This window comes from Poecilia reticulata, chromosome 15, assembly GCF_904066995.2.
Source record: "Poecilia reticulata chromosome 15, P_reticulata-male-v2, whole genome shotgun sequence".
In the NCBI taxonomy this organism is placed as follows: Eukaryota; Metazoa; Chordata; class Actinopteri; order Cyprinodontiformes; family Poeciliidae; genus Poecilia; species Poecilia reticulata.
Genome location: NC_088844.1, coordinates 28,043,281 through 28,064,453, shown reverse-complemented (window position 1 = coordinate 28,064,453; position 21,173 = coordinate 28,043,281). Strand labels below are relative to the sequence as shown.

General features: G+C 39.5%; 1 protein-coding gene across 5 annotated transcripts in view; it reads left to right on the top strand.

Annotated features, from left to right (window-relative positions):
* sorbs1 (sorbin and SH3 domain containing 1) overlaps positions 1–21,173 on the top strand; it is a 74,455-nt gene that overhangs the window by 9,860 nt on the left and 43,422 nt on the right. For 2 of the 5 annotated variants that reach the window (XM_081616001.1, XM_081616000.1), the window contains exons 2-11: positions 7,609–7,645; positions 7,775–7,858; positions 9,200–9,304; positions 10,621–10,727; positions 10,809–10,950; positions 11,058–11,135; positions 15,987–16,114; positions 16,902–16,962; positions 17,043–17,117; positions 20,841–20,876. In XM_081616001.1, the coding sequence (XP_081472127.1) occupies positions 7,825–7,858; positions 9,200–9,304; positions 10,621–10,727; positions 10,809–10,950; positions 11,058–11,135; positions 15,987–16,114; positions 16,902–16,962; positions 17,043–17,117; positions 20,841–20,876 (766 nt within the window). In that variant the 5' untranslated portion in view covers positions 7,609–7,645; positions 7,775–7,824. Of the gene's footprint in view, positions 1–99; positions 281–1,605; positions 1,708–7,608; positions 7,646–7,774; positions 7,859–9,199; positions 9,305–10,620; positions 10,728–10,808; positions 10,951–11,057; positions 11,136–15,986; positions 16,115–16,901; positions 16,963–17,042; positions 17,118–20,840; positions 20,877–21,173 lie in introns of those variants that run through there. The other 3 variants (XM_081615999.1, XM_081616003.1, XM_081616002.1) reach the window with 3 other exon arrangements.

The window sequence follows — 21,173 nt, the reverse complement described above, 5'->3', positions numbered from 1 at the left end:
CACAAAACGTGATAAAATGTGTGAAGTTCGGTGTGTGGAACGGCCTTCAGGTGCTCTCCTGCTCTCTGTGTCTTACATTCACTTCCTTTTATGCTGCAGTTGTTTGAAATGAACTTCAAATAGCTTCGCCTCAGGAATGTGCAGAATCCCAGGCCGCTGCCGAGTGTGGAAGCTGTTTATGGAAGAGAGCCGTCGGCGTCGGTGGGGGTCTCTTCTCCATTAGGGGGCCAAAGCTCCGGCTCTGCAGCGCCACGTTCGAGCCATGTTTGGAGCTCTGATGGTGAGATCGAGCGCAGCGCTGCTCAGCTTCTCCTCTCTCTGCCGTTTGTTGACAAAGCAGAAGTCAAACGGGGGGCTTATGTAACGACCTCTCTCTGGTGCAGCGTGCGATGAGAGCTCCTCTGTGTTGACGCAGCGCCGTGTGGAGGCAGCCGCTGGATGTTTCACACAGGGACCCCCTGTGTGGCTCACATCACAGCTTCGCCTTTGTTTAGCTGTCAGAGCAAACAGCGGAAATGTGGCGGATGATCTGCTTCATTTAATGCTGTTAGAAGACATCAGCTCAGAAAAGACGGCATTTTACCTTCAGACACATAAAGTAGGGGCACGACGATTAATCGATTTTCAGAAATAATCGTCAACCTATTTAGTAGTTGATTAATCGTTACTTGGAGTTTACAGACTCCAAAAAAGGCCAGTTGTTTAAATAATCCAAAAAATATAAATATTTTGCAATTAAATTAAAATGTAAATATGTTCCACTCAGAAATGGTAAACTTTTATTTTCCAGTCATTTTAACCACTCAAAGCGATTTACACTGTCCGATTTTGGCTGATACCAACCAAATGTTGCAAAATATAACAAGAAAGTCACAATATTGGTGTAACTACTGTTAACTGCAAATGTGGAGCGATGACGCAATCTCATGGTCTCATCGACGTGACGGGTTGAAGCTGGAATCAAACCTACGACCTTCCAACTACAAGACGACTACTCCAACCACTTTCCTCCATCTGATTAATCGTTTACCTGTCAGAATAATACATGAAATAATCGATTACTAAAATAATAATTAGTTGCAGCCCTAATATAAAGTATGTCTACATGTGTAGACAGTTGCTTCAGAGATTAATGTGGATGAAATGAAACTGGCTCTCAAAAATCTACACCCCTCGTTAAGACTAAATTATCTCGAGAAAAAGATTGGGAAATTATGTCATCATCTCGAGAAAACTATTGGGAAGGCAACTCATCATCTCAAGAAAATCATTAGAAAATTAAATCATTAGAAAACCATTGAGAAATTAACTTATCTTCAGAGGACAGTCAATAAAAAGTACATGAGGTAACCGTCCGCCTCTGACCTCTGACCTCAGCAAGGCGTTTCTCTCACACCAAAGTGTCCATTGGGAGTCAGAAGGACATCCAGTCGTCTGTCCTCCACTGCCCCGTCCCGCTCCATGTCGAGTGGGAGGGAGCGGTTCGGTGATGCCCTGCACAGTTGGTGAGTGGGTGCCACATTCCCAGGCGGCATGTGGTGACAGGTCTATCTGGTCGCGTCTGCTGGGAAAAACAAACAGAACCTCCAAGATAGCCAGGGTCAAGGTCGGAACCGGGACGGTCCCGCCCAGACGGGACAGAAATCCCCCAGAGCTCCAGAAGGAGCCCGTGTTCTCGGGCCGAGGAGTTTCTGTGCTCATCATCAGGTAGGAAATGTCTGCCAGCTGGCCGCTGCCTTTGGGAGATGTTTGTTTTGGAAAGATGTTTCTGTTGGGCCCGAAAGCATTCAGCAGGATGTTTCTGTTTGTTCAGGAGAGGTGGCGAAAACGAGACACAGAGCAGATTATCTGTTTGACTCAGCAACAAATATCTCAGCCGAGAAGTTTGAGTAAACCTTTGAAGGTTTTTCAGTTTTATTCTGATTCAGGATTGCATGATATATCGGCACTAACGTCGGTACGGGTCGATATTTGTCAGTTTTTAACGTATCGGTATTGATTCCTTTGAATAAAACCGGGCAGATGCTAACAGCCGATATTTATTTCCTTCTTGCCGTCTGTTTCTGGTCATGTGGTTTATGTTTGGTCATGTGACAGTGATAGTGATGAAACACGGGACTGTGGGTAATTTACCTGAAGCAGAGTAGCAGTGGTGAAGTCAGGGCGTGGTCGTTTCTTTCCAAGATGTCGAAAGGTTAGTGAAATATATACAATATATAGAATATCTGTAAATATTGGTTTTCAGCCATAATGGCAATATTAAAGGGGACGTATTATGGAAAATTCACATTTTGAACACTTTTTGTGCCTCCTTTTGGGTTTCTACTGTTTCTAAAAACAACCCAAGCGCTTAAAAACCAAAAAATCTGCCAGTTTTGGCAATAAATGTTTTTTGATATCTGGAAATTGACCCCTTTAAAAAAAACCACTGGAATTTCATTAGAAACTGCCCCTCACCTCGTGACTCCAGCGACGCCCTAGCAACCCCAGCGACCTTCCGCCCGTTACCTAGTAACCCCAGCAACCTTCCGCCCATTACCTAGCAACCCCAGCAACCTTCCGCCCGTTACCTAGCAACCCCAGCAACCTTCCGCCCGTTACCTAGTAACCCCAGCGACCTTCCGCCCGTTACCTAGCAACCCCAGCAACCTTCCGCCCGTTACCTAGCAACCCCAGCGACCTTCCGCCCGTTACCTAGCAACCCCAGCAACTTTCCGCCTGTTACCTAGCAACCCAAACAGAACTCCCAGACATTTGGTCAGCTGCTTTTAAAATCTCATTATCTAAGGATGATTTTGTACAAAAAATGTAATGAATATATTTGATATATCCCATAGAAGTATCCTAACCTGTTCAAGGCAGCAGAGTACGTCGCCGTTAATATCGGATATCAAAATCAGCCCGAATTTTAATATAGGTGACTCCCTATTTGGGATATTTTAATAAAGGTTCCTACAAATCCATTTTTTTTGTTTTTTTATAAAACACATTATCTATTCTCTTTCTTTGAAGCATTCACTTCAGCCATGTTTAGTCCGCTTTAATCAAACTCCGGTCCGCTTATCTAGGAAATCTGGTTCATTTGGTGAAAGGTGAATGTTCAGTTGAACTCAAAAGTGTGAACTCTGGTCCGCATAAAAACCTCGGCTTTGGCTCGGATGAAGTGAACTCTGGCCTGGTTCGAATGTCTGTATGTGAACGTCAAGCGGATCGGAGATCCAACAGCAGGAAGTGGATTACAGTGCAAGACGTTCTAGACATGCAAAACAAACCTGCTAGTCTGAAGCTAGCGGGAGAAATAACTCGTGGTCTTTTACCAAAACAAAATATGAATCCACTAAAATCTGACGCTGCTCCATTTTTGTTTGCATTTTGTGATGAAGGAAGTTGCAGTCAGTGTCGTCTTCAAAGGGTTTTGTGTCGTTTCCTTCAGTGGTTCTTGCTGTAGCTCCCTCCTTTGAAAACCTGAATAGGTTTGATTTAGGCCTGTTGCAATAAGCAGTTAATCAATTATTCGCAAGATATATTAAAATGATCATTTCCATACAGATGACTAATATCTGTTGAAGGGCAATATTGTTTAGAGACTTCATCCTCCACTTTCATTTATGGTTTTGCTTGTGTGTGGTTTTTATTTCTTTTTGTTTATTTTGGATATTTAAAATGTTTTCCAGTTCAAGTGTTCTGTACAAAATTACAATTTTATTAGTCTTTGAGAGGGAAAACTTTAATGTTTGTGTCATTATCATTATATTAGTTAAAAATGGTCTCAAAAATATTAATCAATCAATCAATCAAATTTTATTTGTATAGCACATTTCAGCAGCAAGGCATTTCAAAGTGCTTTACATAATTAAAATAAAAACAGAAATAATCAGTGAGAAAGAGAAAAAAATACAAATAAAAAAACAAAAAACATTACATCATTAAAACGTCGTAAAGAAAGAAGAAGAAATTAAAAACATTAAAGACATAAAACCATGGAAGACATCAAAACCCACTCTAACCCTAATTTAGCCACAAGCAACTCTAAACAGGTGGGTTTTAAGTTGATATTTAAAGGCTCTCAGTGTTTCAGCTGTTTTACAGTTTTCTGGAAGTTTGTTCCAAATCTGTGGTGCATAGAAACTGAATGCTGCTTCTCCTTGTCTGGTTCTGGTTCTGGGGATGCAGAGCAGAACCAGAACCAGAAGATCTGAGGGGTCTAGACGGTTGGTACAGTAATAACAGATCTTTAAGGTATTGTGGTGCTAAACCGTTCAGTGATTTATAAACTAACATCAGTATTTTAAAGTCTATTCTCTGAGCTACAGGGAGCCAGAGGAGGGACTTTAAACCTGGTGTTAAAACTAGCGTTTATCGCAATGGGACAAGTTTTTATCCACCCAAATGTGTTATTGTGACAGCCTGGCTCGGTTTGTTTGATTGAAATCAAACCACAGCAGCTGAAAATGTAACTAAAGTTGCACTTTTAGTCCCCAGTTGAATCTACTGGGTTATTCTGTGTGAAAACACCCTAAGTGGTTCTGAAGGTCGTGACTTTTGCGCCTTTATTGTAACATTTTTCCACACAGATGAGTAAAATCCTCCTGCATTGAAGCAAATTGACTCCATCAGCTGTCCTGTTTATAAATACTGACATTACATTTTGTGAATTTCGCTTCATGTTGGCCGGATTCAGCTGTTTTGCTCTGGCCCGACCAGAACCAGGCAGGACGGGATGGATGGCGTTCTGCTCCCCAGTGCGTCTTCCTAAAAAGGCCCTGCGGGATCTCTGCTGTCCTGTGTTTACACGGCCAACCAAACTCTGCAAGCCGTCATCGTCTTTTTATCTCCCATAAGTTGAACGGCGCTCTGCTGTAAACCCAACGTCTCTGGGTTCGTGTGAGGATGCAGCCGAGGAAGGAATGCCTCTTAATGTTTCATTATTTATTTAGGACATGAGATCAGGGGTGCATCGACTCTCTGGGCTGCTGGGGGTCAGGAAGCAAGTTGATTTTATTAGAGGGAGGAAAAATAAATACACTTGATTCTCAGGGACGGCTCAGCGTGTCGGCTGAGAGTTTTTCCCCTGGAGGCCGTTTTGGAGGCGCTCCCATTTTCCCCTCGTCCATTCAGGCCTGTTGGAGGTTTCCAGCTGGAGCGTCACTCCTGCAGGTTATTTACTGCGCTTCCTAAACATGGAGCAGGCAGAACAGCACAGCCTCACACTCACAGGAGCAACAAAGCGTTAGTGTTTGAAGCAGACGTCATTTTTATCTTTATTGATTCCCAAGGAAGCAAATTTTACAACACAGTCCTTTAGAAAAAAAGAAAACTAGATCAGTTCACTGTGATAAACACTCAAAATAAGACAAAACTAACTTTACAAGTAACTTTTCAGCAAACTAAATGAGCTTGTTTTAAGAAAATAACTCTTTAAAGTTCCAGTTTAAAGTTGCAGTTCCACTGGCAGGTTAGCTAGCCCTGCACCGTTACCTAGCAACGCCAGCCAAGCCCGTTGCCTAGCAACCCAGGTCTAGTTCCACTGGCAGATTATTTCCCTAATAATATGGAAACAGATGTCTTGTTATAGGATTAATAATCTGCCAGTGGAACAGATACATTTTAACAACATAAAGGAATTATTGACTGAAAACAAGTTTGACTATTTTCTTGCTAAACAAATATTTTTAAGAAGTTTGTCTCGTTTGAGGTGAACTAAGATATGTTCACTAGAAACTCAACCAGAATTACTTGGTAATATTTTGTTGTTTTTGCAGTGCAGGGATCTTTTATAATTAGATGGTCCCAAAAAACCTGACAGTGGTTTTCATTTTGATTTCTGCATTTTCTCAAATAATATGAAGATTTCCACCACAGTGGCGTTTCTGAGCCGCTGTGATAAAGAATCATAAACATCCAAATTCTTTCCATGTCACTGATTTATTACCTGGCCACTAATATTTCCATATTATTGCTCGTTCCTCTTGCCCTCGTTTTCCCTTCTTGCCTTCATATTAATTATTTTTGAGTTCTAGCAGGGGACTTTGTCCGTTTTTAGTTCGGCTCTCCTGCAGAAAACCCAGTGGGTGTTTCATGCGTGAGTGACCCTGAGTGTCTGCACCTCGACTGGCCCGTTTCTGGGCGTCGTGAAAGAGAGCGACTCCTAAATCAGCCGAACACAAGCGGAGGCCGACGTGTTCCTGAGCGACCGCCGGGGTGTTGCTGCTCCGCTGCATGTTCCTGTTTTTACTGCAGAGACACGTTTAAACATGGAGGAGCAGATTCATGCAGAACAAGACTTCAGGGTTCAAACTGTCAGACAACAGATCAGGGGTCCCCAAACTTTTTCCTGTGAGGGCTCCATAACTTTTCCCTTCTCTGGTGGGGGGCCGGAGTCAGTTTGTAACAGAAAAAGTGTTACACGGTTATCACCTGCGCTGCCGGAAATTGTTGTTAACAGGGAGGGGGGGGGAGGTGCCCTGCGCTTTTGCCCAGAAAGCACATGGGCAAAAACCGTTAGTGAAACGGTCACTGGGACTGACTAGTATATATTCCATTGAGGGAAAGTTACTTTCCTCATATGTTAACATAAAGGCTCGTTTTGAAGTATAAGCTGCTACTTACAGGCATTGCTTCGAAGAATTTGACCTGGAATGCGGCGTTCATAACAAACACTGTGTTCATCTGCTGTACCGCTAGCAAACAACCGTACTGATTACGGGAAAAACCTCTCAAACTTTTCAGGGACCAGCCATGTTTGCCCAGAGTATCGAGTTAAATTTACTCAACTACATTTAATTGAGTAATGTTTTTGAGAAAAATGTACTTTTAGGAGTATTAATACTACGCTGAGTAACTTTATTATGAAGTATTTCTACTCTTACTTGAGTAAAACGTCTGGATTTTCTACCCACTGAATGACAAACAAACCAAAAACTCATCAGACTCAGACACTCATCTGCAGTTTTGGTAAAGTTTTATAAGTTTTTTATTTAAATAAACTGATTTGAACAAATTGTTTTTTGTCAGATTTTTTTTTTTTTGTTACTTGTATAAATTATTTTCATTTTGCTTCTTAAAATACCAAAATTTCCACTTAACTTCAGGTTTTGGTCCATCTGATTAGGTAATTTTAAAATATTAAATGACTGATAATTTGATGAGTTACTCGGCACATGAGTAGATTTTATTTTACCAAATACCTTTTTACTCTTTAGTAAAAATGTGTTGAAGTAGTGCTGCTCTTACTTTAGTAAAAATGTGTTGAAGTAGTGCTGCTCTTACTTTAGTAAAAATGTGTTGAAGTAGTGCTGCTCTTACTTTAGTAAAAATGTGTTGAAGTAGTGCTGCTCTTACTTTAGTAAAAATGTGTTGAAGTAGTGCTGCTCTTACTTTAGTAATATTTTCGTTCTCCAGTTTCGGGAGGAAATGATACAGAATCCATTTTTATTAAATTTGGACTCAAAGATGGATTTTTCTCCAGCTGTAAGTTATGAGAATCTTTTAAAAACGCAGTGAGATGTAAATTGGATGTGGTGGTTTTCATGCAGCTGAGCTTGTTTTGTGCAGCTGCACCATTATTTCACCTCCTCCGTTTGAAGCGTTTCTCTGTTTCTCTTCCAGGGCTCTCCAGCAGAGGGCAGCACAAGCTCAACTCGCAGTAAATCCGCCTTATTTCTCTAAAAACACCATTCCTGATTAGAGCCTGTGCAGATTTCTGTGTGTAGCTGTGATGATGTGATGTTTATTCGTTGAAATGTGGCCTCTTTGTTGTCCTCTGATTGTTGAGGATCCGGTCCCAGAGCAGTGAGCGCCGTCAGGATTACTCCTTTAACAACCATGAAAGTTTCTCCTGATCTGATTCCCTCTGCAGGTGATGTTTCCCTTTACTTTCTCCAAACTATAGCACTGTAAACATTTTTATTCATTTCAAAAATGAAGTTTTTGTGTGCAGAAATGTAAAAAATTATTGAATATTTTATTGAAATGTCAGGATTTTGTTTTAAAAGGAAGGAGAAGGCTTGTGTCATGCTTTCCAATGTAGACATGTAGAGTTTATTGGTTTTATTTAGAGCTGAAACGATAAATCAGATGAATCAGTTGTTGAAATTACTAATTTAGTCACAGATTAATCTTTAACTGGAGTGTACAGACTCTAATCGAGGCCATTTCCTGAAAGAACAGCACACACAGCGCAGTAGTGCAGCCAAACTCAGCAATGATAATATTTAAGATTTTAATCACCGTATCATTACTCTGCCTTGATTTTAAGTCCAGCAGGACGAGCTTTCCTCACATTGATTTTATAATTATGTTTTAGCTGCTTCCTCTGCTACCAGTGATCGAGTTTTCACTAAAGTAATGCTACTTTATTGCATTTTAGACACAAAATGTTTGTTTTCTTATTTATAAAAGACATTTAATCATTTGGGTTTTTATCTATTAACGTATTTAAGTGGCTAAATAATTTTTTAGTACTCTATCCACCTCTGTGTAACACTAAGATAAATGGCAGTGATGTTTACTGTAATACTTGCTGCCTAATTAGCACAGTTAGCTTAGCTAATGTAGTTTCATCTAAAGCTGACAGAAATGCAGCCTACTTTCAACGCTAACCTATATTAGCATTTTTTAGCTAAATTTAACAGGAATCTTTATTGAGTCTGACTCACTACAGCAGGTCAAACTGAGGTCAAACTAGGGTCAAACTGAGGTCAAACTGAGATCAAACTGGGGTCAAACTGAGGTCAAACTAGGGTCAAGCTGAGGTCAAATTGAGATCAAACTGAGGTCAAACTAAGGTCATGTTTCATGGAAGCTGTGATTTTATGATCTAGTGATAATTAAGGAACTATCATCTTTATGTTACTCATACAGTGACATCAATTCATATTTTAAATTGGTGATTAATTTGCACTTTTGATCAATACTTACTTCAATATTCAGTTTTTTTCCCCCAAACTCAATAATGCAGTTGAATTAAAGGTTTGATTTTTCTGTTTTTTCAGTGTGAGGTCATCCTGTACTTTTTGGTTAAAGTTGTTCTTCTCCTCCTTTCCTGAGCCTCCATCTGCTCCCGCTCAGCAGCTAACTTTGTGTTAATTAGCATTTTAATGTGATGGCCTGGTTCTGACGAGGCGGATCTATTCCAGGAACTCCCTGCAGCTTTGAAACAGTCCCGGTTCTGAAGACGCTTCGTTTTCACCTTTTTCAGATTTGGACCCGAGCAGAGTGTGCAAAGGGAAAGGCGTGGTGACCCTGAGGGCGACCCTCGTCCACATCGACGACGACGACGAGCCGAACGTCGTCACAGCTGCAAGTATGTCGGGTTTTTCACTGCAGCTCTGAGCCTGATGACATAATATTTATCGTGGGGAAATAATCGCCTGACTGAGTGCAGAAGATGACATTTCATCATGTTGTAAAGACGCTTCGTTGAGCTCTGACCCAGCGGAGGGACGCTCAGAACCGATGGCTCGTATTTTCATGCAAATGTCAGAGAGCGTCCTTCCTGCCCACGCTGCGCTCCGGACCGCAGGGCTGTGGGCCCGTTTGTTGCTCAGAGCCCTTCAGAACCGGACTGGAAACAGGGGGACGCTTTAATTGTTGCGCAGCGGGACCAAAAAGGAACAAACGATCTTTGGATCCGACTGAAAAGGCTTTTTGTTCTCCTCACAAAGTTCAGAGATTGTGGGAGAATCTTGTTTTTTTCCACTTTTCTGTGCGTGAAGCTCAGAAAAGGAAAGAGCGGAGGACATGCAGCAGCAGCAGCAGCGGTTATCTGCAACGGCGTTTTAAAAACGAGGAGTAAATGACGGCAAAAACTAATTTATAGGAAAAAACTGACATTTTCTGAGTTTGAAAAGTCTTAATTTTTCTTTCTTTTAAAATTCACCAGTTGAGACTAATCAGATTTTTTTCTAGCAGTTTTTTTACTTTTTATATTTAGAAATTTGCTTATTTTTTCCATAAAAATTCTTGAGATTGATCCAAGTTAATAAAATTATTTTTTAGCAACTGTTTCACTTTCCAAACTCATAAATCTTCATGTTTTCTCTAGAAAATTTTAGATTAATCTCAGAATTTGAGTTTTCTCAAGAAAATTGTTGACTTTTCAAACTCAGAAACATCAGCGTGTTTCTAGAAAATTTCTGATTTTTTTTCTAGCAGTTTTTCACCTTTTCAAGCTTAGAAATTTCCTTGTTTCCTCTGGAAAATATTTGGGGTGAATCTAAAAATGTTTTCTAGAAAATGTTTTGACTTTTCAAACTCTGAAATTTCCTATTTTTTCTGGAATATTTCTGAGATTAATTTAAAAGCTTTGAGTTTTTTCTAGAAAAATTTCAGAAATTTCCCAGATTTTTCTACAAATTTTCTGAGCTCAATCTTAAACTTTCTGATTTATTTTGTAGCTTTTCAAACTCAGACATTTCTTTGTTTTTTTATTCTGTAAATGTGATTATTTTTTGGCAGATATTTACCTTTTTCTTGTTTTTTCTTGTGAAAAGCCCCTGATCCTGCGCTGTATTTATCTGCTGTGGTTCACTGACATGCCACACCTTTCAGCGCCTCCCCCAGTGTTTGTCCCGCTGCAGTAGCGGCTGCCGCGCTCACAGCGTTCTGGACTCGTTTCAGGCAGCTGGACCGGCCAGATTAATGGAGACGGATCCAAAGCGGGAGCGGCCGAGGGCGGCAGCAGCAACGCGCCTCATTTACCTCCTCAGAGCAGCAGCCAGCGCCAGGTAGGTCCGCTTCACCTCGGTCCGCTCCGCCTCGTTTAACCAGCTTTATGGAAACATTCCCTTCATTTCTGCGTTTTTTAGGCCTTTTCACCCAGAAGCATAAGAGAAAACGAAGCTGCTTCTCCTCCAGATGCTCTGCACGTCGACCCCTGGGCTCCCGGTTGTGTTTATCCGCGCTCCAGTTCAGTCAACCCCACCATCGTCCTGCTGCAGCACAACAGAGGTGAGGCGCAGCAGGAGCTGCAGTTTCTGACCCGTCGCCAACTTGTGAGGCACGTTTTGTCGTTCTGCTTCTGCGTCTCTAACCCAACCGATGCTTTCACACTTCAGCTTTGGCTGCTGAGTCACTTTCCACCGTTTGTCTCTCTCTCGCCACAGAGCAGCAACAGAATCCGCCTCACTTCGAAGGTATGCAGCACATTCACTCACCGTTTTCACCAGGCAGAAACTCAGATCTTTAACTCAGAGACGTGTCTGCATTTGTTTTCTAAGGGGGGAAAACGGGCAAAAACTGTCGGCCAGGGGTGTCCAAAGTGCGGCTCGGGGGCCATTTCCGTCCCTCTGAGGGATTTTGTGCGGCCCCCTGACCTCAATGCAAACTTTTTTTTTCATCTTGTAGAGCCAAATTTTCTACAGAGAAAAACATCTTTAAAAATTATCAAGACGTTTCTGCATTCGTCTAGAATCTGGAGAAACTAAACACCAACCTACTTTTACTAAACGCAAACATTCGGCCCAAACTACAGTTAGCTGCTGCTGTCGCACCACGACGCAAACATGGGGTGATGTTTTATTCAGTTTGTCTATGTCGATGTGTCTGTCCCTATCAAATAAAATGAAGATAAGGAGATAATCAACCTGTTTTTTACGCAATCGTGCAAAACCTTTTCTATGTTTTGTATTTACAACTATTCAAAGTGTAACTTTAGTTTGTTGAGCAGATAAAAAAGGCACAAAAAGTTTGTTTTACGATATTTCTGTGGGCCCAAACAGCTGAGCCAGTTAAACACCAGACTGGAGAGTTTATCCTCCAGGTTTTGGTAGAAAGAGAGAAGATAGAAAAACGATAAATGATGCAAATGGAAATGATTGATTTTGCTTTAATCGTGTGATTAATTGATTTGCTGTTAGTGCTGCTGACCCAACTCTAATAAAATAAATAAAATGTCCCCTAATCAACGAACAAAGTTCACCTGCGTGTTATTTAATCTGAAATAATTACATTTGATAAATAATTTAACTACAATGATCCAATGATCCAGTTTTCTGTAAAAAGAGAGAAAATAGAAAAACGATAAATGATGGAAATGATTTCACTTTCTGATGCGATTAATTGATTTGTTGTAAAAGGAGAATTTGTCCTCTGCTGACATGGAGCGTGAACAGAAACACGATGTGAACAAACCAGCCAGGCTTCATGTGTTCATTTACACCAGAATCGGTTTTATTCACCGTGTTTGTGCACATGAACAGGGAACGTGGTTTCACTTTCACTTCCCTCCTGAAGAAAACATTCCCCCCGTCGGCGCCAGTTTCAGCCAGCTGATGAACATTTGTTCCTCAGCGGAGACAGAAGCAGGAAAACTGTTGGAACGATTTGAGTCGGTGTGAGGACCCGGAGTTTATGCCAGTTTGTTGGATTTGAGGCTGCAGACCAGGCAGGACGCTCACCTGGGGGACGTTTGGCGCCCGGACAGAATGCATTGTGGGAATGAAACCAGCTGACGGGCAGAGGGTCGATACGCGGGTCACGTTCAGATTCTACACCTACTGAGAAGGGTTGGAGTCCGAGGCGCCTGAGGGATGCAGCAGTCTGGTGATGATGATGACGACGATGATGATGACGAAGATGATGATGATGACGAAGATGATGACGATGATGATGATGATGACGATGATGATGATGATGATGATGACGAAGATGATGACGACGATTATGATGACGATGATGATGATGATGACGAAGATGATGACGACGATTATGATGACGATGATGATGATGACGAAGATGATGACGACGATGATGATGACGAAGATGATGACGATGACGACGATGATGATGATGACGAAGATGATGATGATGATGACGAAGATGATGATGATGATGACGAAGATGATGACGAAGATGATGACGATGATGACGATGACGATGATGATGATGATGATGACGAAGATGATGACGATGATGATGATGATGATGACGAAGATGATGATGATGACGAAGATGATGACGCTGATGACGATGATGATGATGACGACGAAGATGATGATGATGACGATGACGAAGATGATGATGATGACGACGACGACGAAGATGATGATGATGACGACGATGATGATGATGACGAAGATGATGATGATGACGAAGATGATGATGATGATGACGAAGATGATGACGAAGATGATGATGATGATGACGAAGATGATGACGATGATGACGAAGATGATGACGATGATGACGAAGATGATGATGATGATGACGAAGATGATGATGATGATGATGATGATGACGAAGATGATGACGATGATGACGAAGATGACGATGACGTGATGATGATGATGATGACGAAGATGATGACGATGATGATGATGATGATGACGATGATGACGAAGATGATGACGCTGATGACGATGATGATGATGACGACGAAGATGATGATGATGACGACGAAGATGATGATGATGACGACGACGAAGATGATGATGATGACGACGACGAAGATGATGATGATGACGACGATGATGATGATGATGACGAAGATGATGATGATGACGAAGATGATGATGATGATGACGAAGATGATGACGAAGATGATGATGATGATGACGAAGATGATGACGATGATGATGACGATGACGACGAAGATGATGATGATGATGACGAAGATGATGATGATGATGATGACGATGATGATGATGATGATGATGGACTTGGGTTCGCACACAAGTGTGCAGGGCTGAAGCTAATGACTGCTTTAGTAATTGATTAATCGGTTAACTTTTGATCAATTGGATAAAAATTGGCACATTCTGCACGTTTTTAATTTAATCTTTTCATACAACTTTAGAAATACACTGTTGTATAAAATTAAAAATAAAATGTAAAATATGTGGAATGTGCTTTTTTCTTATCCGATTAGTCGATTATTTGTCGGAGTGATTGATCGATTATAAGGTTTTGTTTGTTTCCTCGGTGTGGAATCAGCTCTGAGTGTTTTTGGCCAACATGTCCTGACATGTGAAAGCCAGAACTGAGAGGTTCTGCTGGCGGCGGCGCCGCTCTGATCGCGGCGTCCATGTTGGACGACATGAACACGGAGACATTTCTCACTCATCCACCGTAATAGACGCCATAATGTGCCTCATTCACACTCCTATGGTGACAGTTGCTGCCCCAACAGCTGTGAAATGTTTTAAATGTTTTGCTGTCGTACTTCATTTATTCTCCTCAGTGCAGCAGTTTGGACTTGTGACAACAACCATTAAATTACAGCTGTGCTATATTTAGGTAACTGCAGGTTCTGTGATTAATTAATCACATTTAACTGAAAACAAAATAAGCAACATTTTCTATCCTGAAGCCTTTTTGCTGCTGAATTATTGAATAAATAGACATTTGAGCTCAATAACAAGATATTTGCTGTTTTTCATCTGTTGGTCTCCATTTTCTTCAAATCTAACAAAATTAGCGTCAGACGTTTGTGCAGGGAAAATTTTAAAGGTGTTACTAAATGTTTCCGGAGGTCATAAAAGGTCAACCAGCGACAATTTTGGTGCACTAAATTAGTAATTGATTAATTATTTGCTAGAGTATAGATAAAAAAAATCTTGCTATATCTTCATGACTACATTTTTCCAATTTGTCTTGTTTGCTGCTTTTGATTTGAAGATATTAATAAAAGTTTAAAGGTTAAAAGGTCAACCAGCCACAGCATCAGTCCAATCCAGTGGTCCCCAAGCTACGGCCCGCGGGCCGGATCCGGCCCGCCTCCACATTTGGTCCGGCCCCCTGAACAATACCAGAGAGCATTCAGATTTTTTTTCATATATTGTATTTTCCGGTTTATATGTGGATTTTTCTTCAACCACCAGGGGGCTCTGTAGCAGGAAGTGTGTCCTGTAAACTGTGGGTGTTTTGCATGGCGCATTGCTGCCATCTGTTGGACTTTTAGGGAACTGCTTGACTTTTATGTTATTGAATCAGTACGGTTGTTTGCTAGCGGTAGAGCAGATGAACACGTGTTTGTTATGAACGCCGCATTCCAGGTCGAGTTCTTCGAAGCCTGTAAGTAGCAGCTTATACTTCAAAACGAGCCTTTATGTTAACATATGAGGAAAGTAACTTTCCCTCAATGGAATATATACTAGTCAGTCCCAGTGACCGTTTCACTAACGGTTTTTGCCCATGTGCTTTCTGGGTAAAAATCAATCGAGAGAAACGATTTCCGGCAGCGCAGGTGATAAACGTGTAACACTTTTTCTGTTACAAACTGACTCCGGCCCCCCACCAGAGAAGGGAAAAGTTATGTGGCCCTCACAGGAAAAAGTTTGGGGACCCCTGGTCCAATCCAACAAAATTGGTAAATGTTCGTGGTACGTTTGTGCTGTAAAATGTTTTGTTTGTGCCGCTATCATTTTAAAAAATACTATTACAAAAACGTCACCAGGGGTCACCAGGGGTCATCTGCCCATACTCGCATGTGCAATATCCAACCAATTTGGTGCGAATGAGCTGGGCTACGTTTGTGCTGCTTTTGCTTCAAAGATATTGATGATGACCTCTGATGACCTCTGGAAGCTTTTTTTTATTAACATCTTTAACGGCAGCACAAACGAGGGACGGCTTCACTCTGGCAGCTGAACGGGGAAGTTGGTGGGATCAACTGACTCGCTCTTTGGTTGCCTAGCAACTCACTCGCTCTTTGGTTGCCTAGCAACGACCTGTTGAGTAACTTGCACAGCAGCAGTTTTTATGTTTCGCCACTTTGCCTCCTAACTGCTTAAAAATAAACTGATATTAAAACCAAAACAAACCCGATCAACAGTTTTCGGTTGATACGAAACGTTTATATTGTGATGCCATACAAGTGAATAAAAATTATTTTTATTGGTGAGGCTAAGTTTAGAGTTAAATCACTAGATTTAACAGAAAAAAAAAAACGTTTAAAACGTCAGCTTGGTGATGAATCTAGCAGCTTGTGAAACCGCCTCTGATCTGCATGAAGTCCAGAGTTTCAGTGTTTCCGCTGTGCCTTTCAGAGCCGGACCCGGACGAAGCCGGCCCCGGTGCCAGCAGGGACTCCGTGAGCCCAGGCTGTGACATGGACGGGACGAGGCTGCGGTCCCCCGTCCGCGGCCCCATAAGCAAACCCATTGTGCCTGTTCGGGTGAGCAGCCTCTGATTGATGGAGACAGATTTACTCACTGTGGGCCAATAAAGACCCTCTGTTCGCAGAAACCACGTTTTCTTTACTCCTCTGTGTAAAACAGACGTATTTCCATCAGTTACCAGTTAATCTCCTGTTATTGATGACTACACTGCAAAAACTCAAAGTCTTACCAAGTGTTTTTGGTCTGGTTTATAGTGTAAAGTCTTGGAAAAGTAATTTTTATCAATTTAAACTAGATTGTTTTAAGTTAAATCCTTCATATTGATGAAAAAGGTCTAGTTCCACTTTTAGCAAAGGAAAAATGTCTTCATTATAATTTATTGCAATAAACCAATTAATCACAAGATAAATTAAAACTAACTCTAAACCATTTGCATAATTTATTGTTTTTCTCTTTTGTTTCTACTTTTTATTGATTTATTTTTTATATTTTCAATGTCTTCCTGTTCTAGAGTTAAATGTTCAGTGGAATTTAAAGTTAATTAATTTTTGTCAATGTATTCTTATGCTATTAAAATTAAACTGCTTGAAAACAACAATATTATCATTTTATTATCACAAACTGGCAGGTCTAGTTATACGTGAAATAATGGAACTAGTACTTTTTTCATCAATTTTAAGGATTTATTAACTTAAACTGAAAAGTTAAGTTAGTTTTGTCTCATTTCAAGTTTCCAGAAATATTTTCACTAGAAATTACAGAATACACCTGGTAATGTTTGTTTTTGCAGTGCATTGTGATCGTTTCATGATCTGTTTCTAATTTCTCACATTTTAATTTCAGAACACTGAAAAGTCCAAGGACTGGTATAAGACCATGTTCAAACAGATCCATAAGTTACCCGGTGAGTCCGTCGGCTTTGTGTCCCTGTTGCCGTCCAGCGTGTGTCCCTGTCCCTCATGTCCTCTGTCTCACTGTGCTCAGAGCCTTTTGAGGAAAACCCCTACCGCCCCACCTACATTTTCCCCGAGACCTTTGACATTCGCATGACCCCGAAAGGTACCGATGGCGGCAGCCGCGCTCTCACTGGCTTTTACTAATCTGCAGCCACCTTCAGCTGCGGCTCCTGCAGAAACACAGAAACGCTTTAATAAAACTTCCCTGGTGTTTGTCCAAACCTCAGAGCCTCCAGCCACATTAGGAAACAAACGTTAAACTGATTCAATGCGGCTGGGGATCATCAGCCAGACGTTTTTTTATTTCACGTACATTTGAACAAAAACGTTCAAATTTCAATAAACATGAGCTAATGTTGTAATTTTCCTTTTAACCCAAATGTTTTAGTTTGTAATATGTAAGAATTCATAATTACTTTAAAGAAAATTGTGTATTTTTTACTATATTTCTCATAAACACAATGCAGGCTGGTAGGTTATAGTGAAATCAGGTTTATACACAAAATAATAATGTGAAAAATGTAGGTTTTCATGTTATAAACAAGATATTTACTGAAACAAACATGACAAACTGTTTACTACATTAGCAGGAGCTAACACAGTTAGCAGCAGTGTGCTAACACCATAAGGAGGAGCTAACACCAGTTAGCTGGAGCAAGCTAACAATATAAGCAGGAGCTAACACCAGTTAGCAGGAGAGAGCTAACACCATTAGCAGGAGCAAGCTAACAACATAAGCAGGAGTTAACACCATTGGCAGGAGCAAGCAACATTAGCAGGAGCTAACACTGTTAGCAGCAGTGTGCTAACAACATAAGCAGGAGCTAACACCAGTTATCAGGAGAAAGCTAACACCATAAGAAAGAGCTAACACCATTAGCACGAGCTAACGCTGTTAGCAGCAGTGTGCTAACACCATAAGCTGGAGTTAAAACAGAATCAAATTTGAAGATGATAAATGGATGTTTTCAGTGAAACATCTTCGTGGTACGTTTGTATCAGCCGCACAAACACCAGATTTTCTTTCCCCTCTTCCTCCGTTTGGTCCTCATCATCTTCATTTCTGCTTGTCGTTTCTGTGTTAACTTGTATTTCAATTTCTGGTTTAAATTGAAAGAACTGAATGTTTTTTATTGATCAAAATTTACTGCTCTGGCTGGACGGAGCTAGCCGTGTAGCACCTAGCATGTGTCATCTACCTTGGATGCTTTGCAGCATGAACAACATGCGACGTCCGAATGACAATATTTCATTTAAATTAATCAAAACTAATCAGCCTGCAGCGTTCTGCTGTGTTTTTACACCTGAGCACAAAATTGGAATAAATATCTTAATTTAATGAGGAAAATAAACTTCATTTTTGCCAAAAAACTTAACAATTTGCAAGAAAATACTCATAAATTTAGAAATTTTGGAAATTACAGAGTTTCTAAAGTTGAACATTTGCAAAAGAAAAAAGAATCCAAAAAATGTCCACGTTTTTTTTTTTAACTGTTTAAACTTTGAAATTTTCAATTTAAAGAAAGTCAGTTTTTTGAGAGAAAAAAAGAAAACACTAGAAATTTCTGAGATGGAAATTTTTTCTCAAAAATGTCTGAGATTATTCTAAAAATTTTAGTTTTTTTTTCAAGCAAATTTTTTACTTTGGAAGCTCAGAAATTTCCAACTTTTTCATAGAAAATTGATAGGATTTATTTTTGGTGGAAATTTACTCTAGTTTTTTTTCTGTCAGTAGCCCTGACAGCCCTGTATGCGTTATTTTGGTCTGTTAAATACTTTGTCCATATAAAACCTCAATATCTCATTTACAACAACCTTAAATAAAGAGTTTTTTGGGTAAATAAACATATTTATTCCTAAAATTTGCTCCTATGTTCATCTGAATATTTAAAGAATTACATTAAACTCGTATAGCGATTGGAAATAATACGAGGAAAATCACATTTAGTTGTTTAAATTATTGCAGTCATGTTGACGTTTCCATCTGAAGTTAAACATTTATCACCATTTATAAGGTTTTCCATATTTTGTTATTTAACTGGCTCTAAATAATCAGCACAAACACAGATAGGATGTTGGTCAGGATGCTCCACTCCTATAAAATGTTCTGTCACCTTCACAGATCCTAACTTTTCTCTTTTGGTCCTTATTTCTCTTATTTTCCGTTTTGTTATTAATCGTTTCAGCTTATCATTCATCATTGGCTGTAGTGCTGAGTTGTGACCACTAGGTGGTGCTGCTGCTCCACAGATCATCTTTACTTTTCATCATCAGTGTTTGGATTTAAGCGCCAGACAATCACAGTTCAATGTGGTTTATTTACATATTTATTTCTGCTAAGTAAACTAAGATTTAAACGTGGAGAAAATAATTTGATGTTTAAGTGGTCTGGACATGAATTGTTAATCCTCCTGTAACTAATATTTGACAAAAATATGTATATTTTTATTGCCCTGAGTGCTTTGCCTCATTATTAATTCAAACCCGGTTTTAGCCGAGCGACGCTTCCTGTAAAAAGCTTCGATTTGACGCTCGTCGATTGAGTTGGCGATCCTGTGATGCTGGACCTAATGGAAAGCTAAAAAGACCTTAAACCTTAATGTGTTTTGAATTATTTAGAGATTTTAAATGTATTTTTTGCTTAAAATCGAGACGTCTGCATTCCCTCGGCTTTTTTTGGTCATTTTGAACGTTTCTCTCAGGTGGATGGTAGGATATACGACATGCATCTTTAATGATTCATAAGAACGAGAAGTGGACGCACAAACCTGGATCTATGGTAGATTTTCTCTCATAAATGCAGAGTTGAAATAATAGAACCTCAGATAATATTTCAGTAATATTTAAATTCTGCAGTTGCAGATAAAACTGCACTGAAAAAACAGAATGAAACTCTAACTTTAAAAAAAAAGAGTTAATTTGTTTCTCAAATTCATGTTTTTTTAACATGACAACTAAATAAACTTAATATATTTACTTGGATTATCTCATTTTATTAGAATTGGATCACCTGTTTAAGCTCTTATGAAAAAAGTAAAGCTTTTTCAAACAATAAGTTTAAATGTGACTCACAAAAAATACAAATGTATAAATAAATGTAAAGAAATGAACCAGTGGTTAAAGATCTAAAAAAAAAAGTTCCACTAAACAAAACTAGTTTAGAAACAAATTAGCTGATTCAGCCTTACAATAGTTTGATTTTAAAATTTAAAAAAGTATTTTGTTTTTAGGTTTTAAAAGAAAGTTATCAAACTTTTTCACACAAAAGGAATAAATACAAATTATTAGTGGAAAGTAAAATTTTTATTTGACAATTTTTTTTATTTATTCAAACTTTGCAAGCAAATGAGGAAGAAATACTTCAAGAAAATAATATTCTTTACATTATTAATGCTATTCTTTGTGAAAATTCTTTAGCATTTTTGACCAAAGTTGTTGTTGTTGTTGTTATTATTATTATTATTATTATTATTATTATTATTATTATTATTATTATTATGTTTCTCTGGACACTTAATTTAAATTTTAAAACCTGTATATTACTGGGTGTGTGGATGCAATAAAACTATGTACCATTTTGATCCTGTAATCCAGAATAAATCCACAACAGTTTCTAATCTCTAATCCCATTAAGATGCTTGTTGTAGAGTTAATCCAATCTGATGAAAGAACAGATTTAATGAAAGATTAGGAGAAAATATTAATATGAGACCAAATTTAAATGTTTTATCAAAAGCAACTTAACATTTTTCCTCCTCTTCTTCTTCTTTTTCTTCTGCTTCTGCTTCCTTTTCTTCTTCTTCTTCTTCTTCTTCTTCTTCTTCAGACGATGGTCCGACCCCATTTGTTTACCTGGAAGATGGTGAGTTTTCTGAACATCCGTCTGAAGCGACAAAGAATCTGTTCAGTTTGATCTGTTTTTCAGGAAGAACTGTTCAGAGAACTGTTCAGAGAATCTGTTCAGTTTGATCTGTTTTTCAGGAAGAACTGTTCAGAGAATTGTGCTCAGTTTGATCTGTTTTTCAGGAAGAACTGTTCAGAGAACTGTTCAGAGAATCTGTTCAGTTTGATCTGTTTTTCAGGAAGAACTGTTCAGAGAACTGTTAAGAGAATCTGTTCAGTTTGATCTGTTTTTCAGGAAGAACTGTTCAGAGAATTG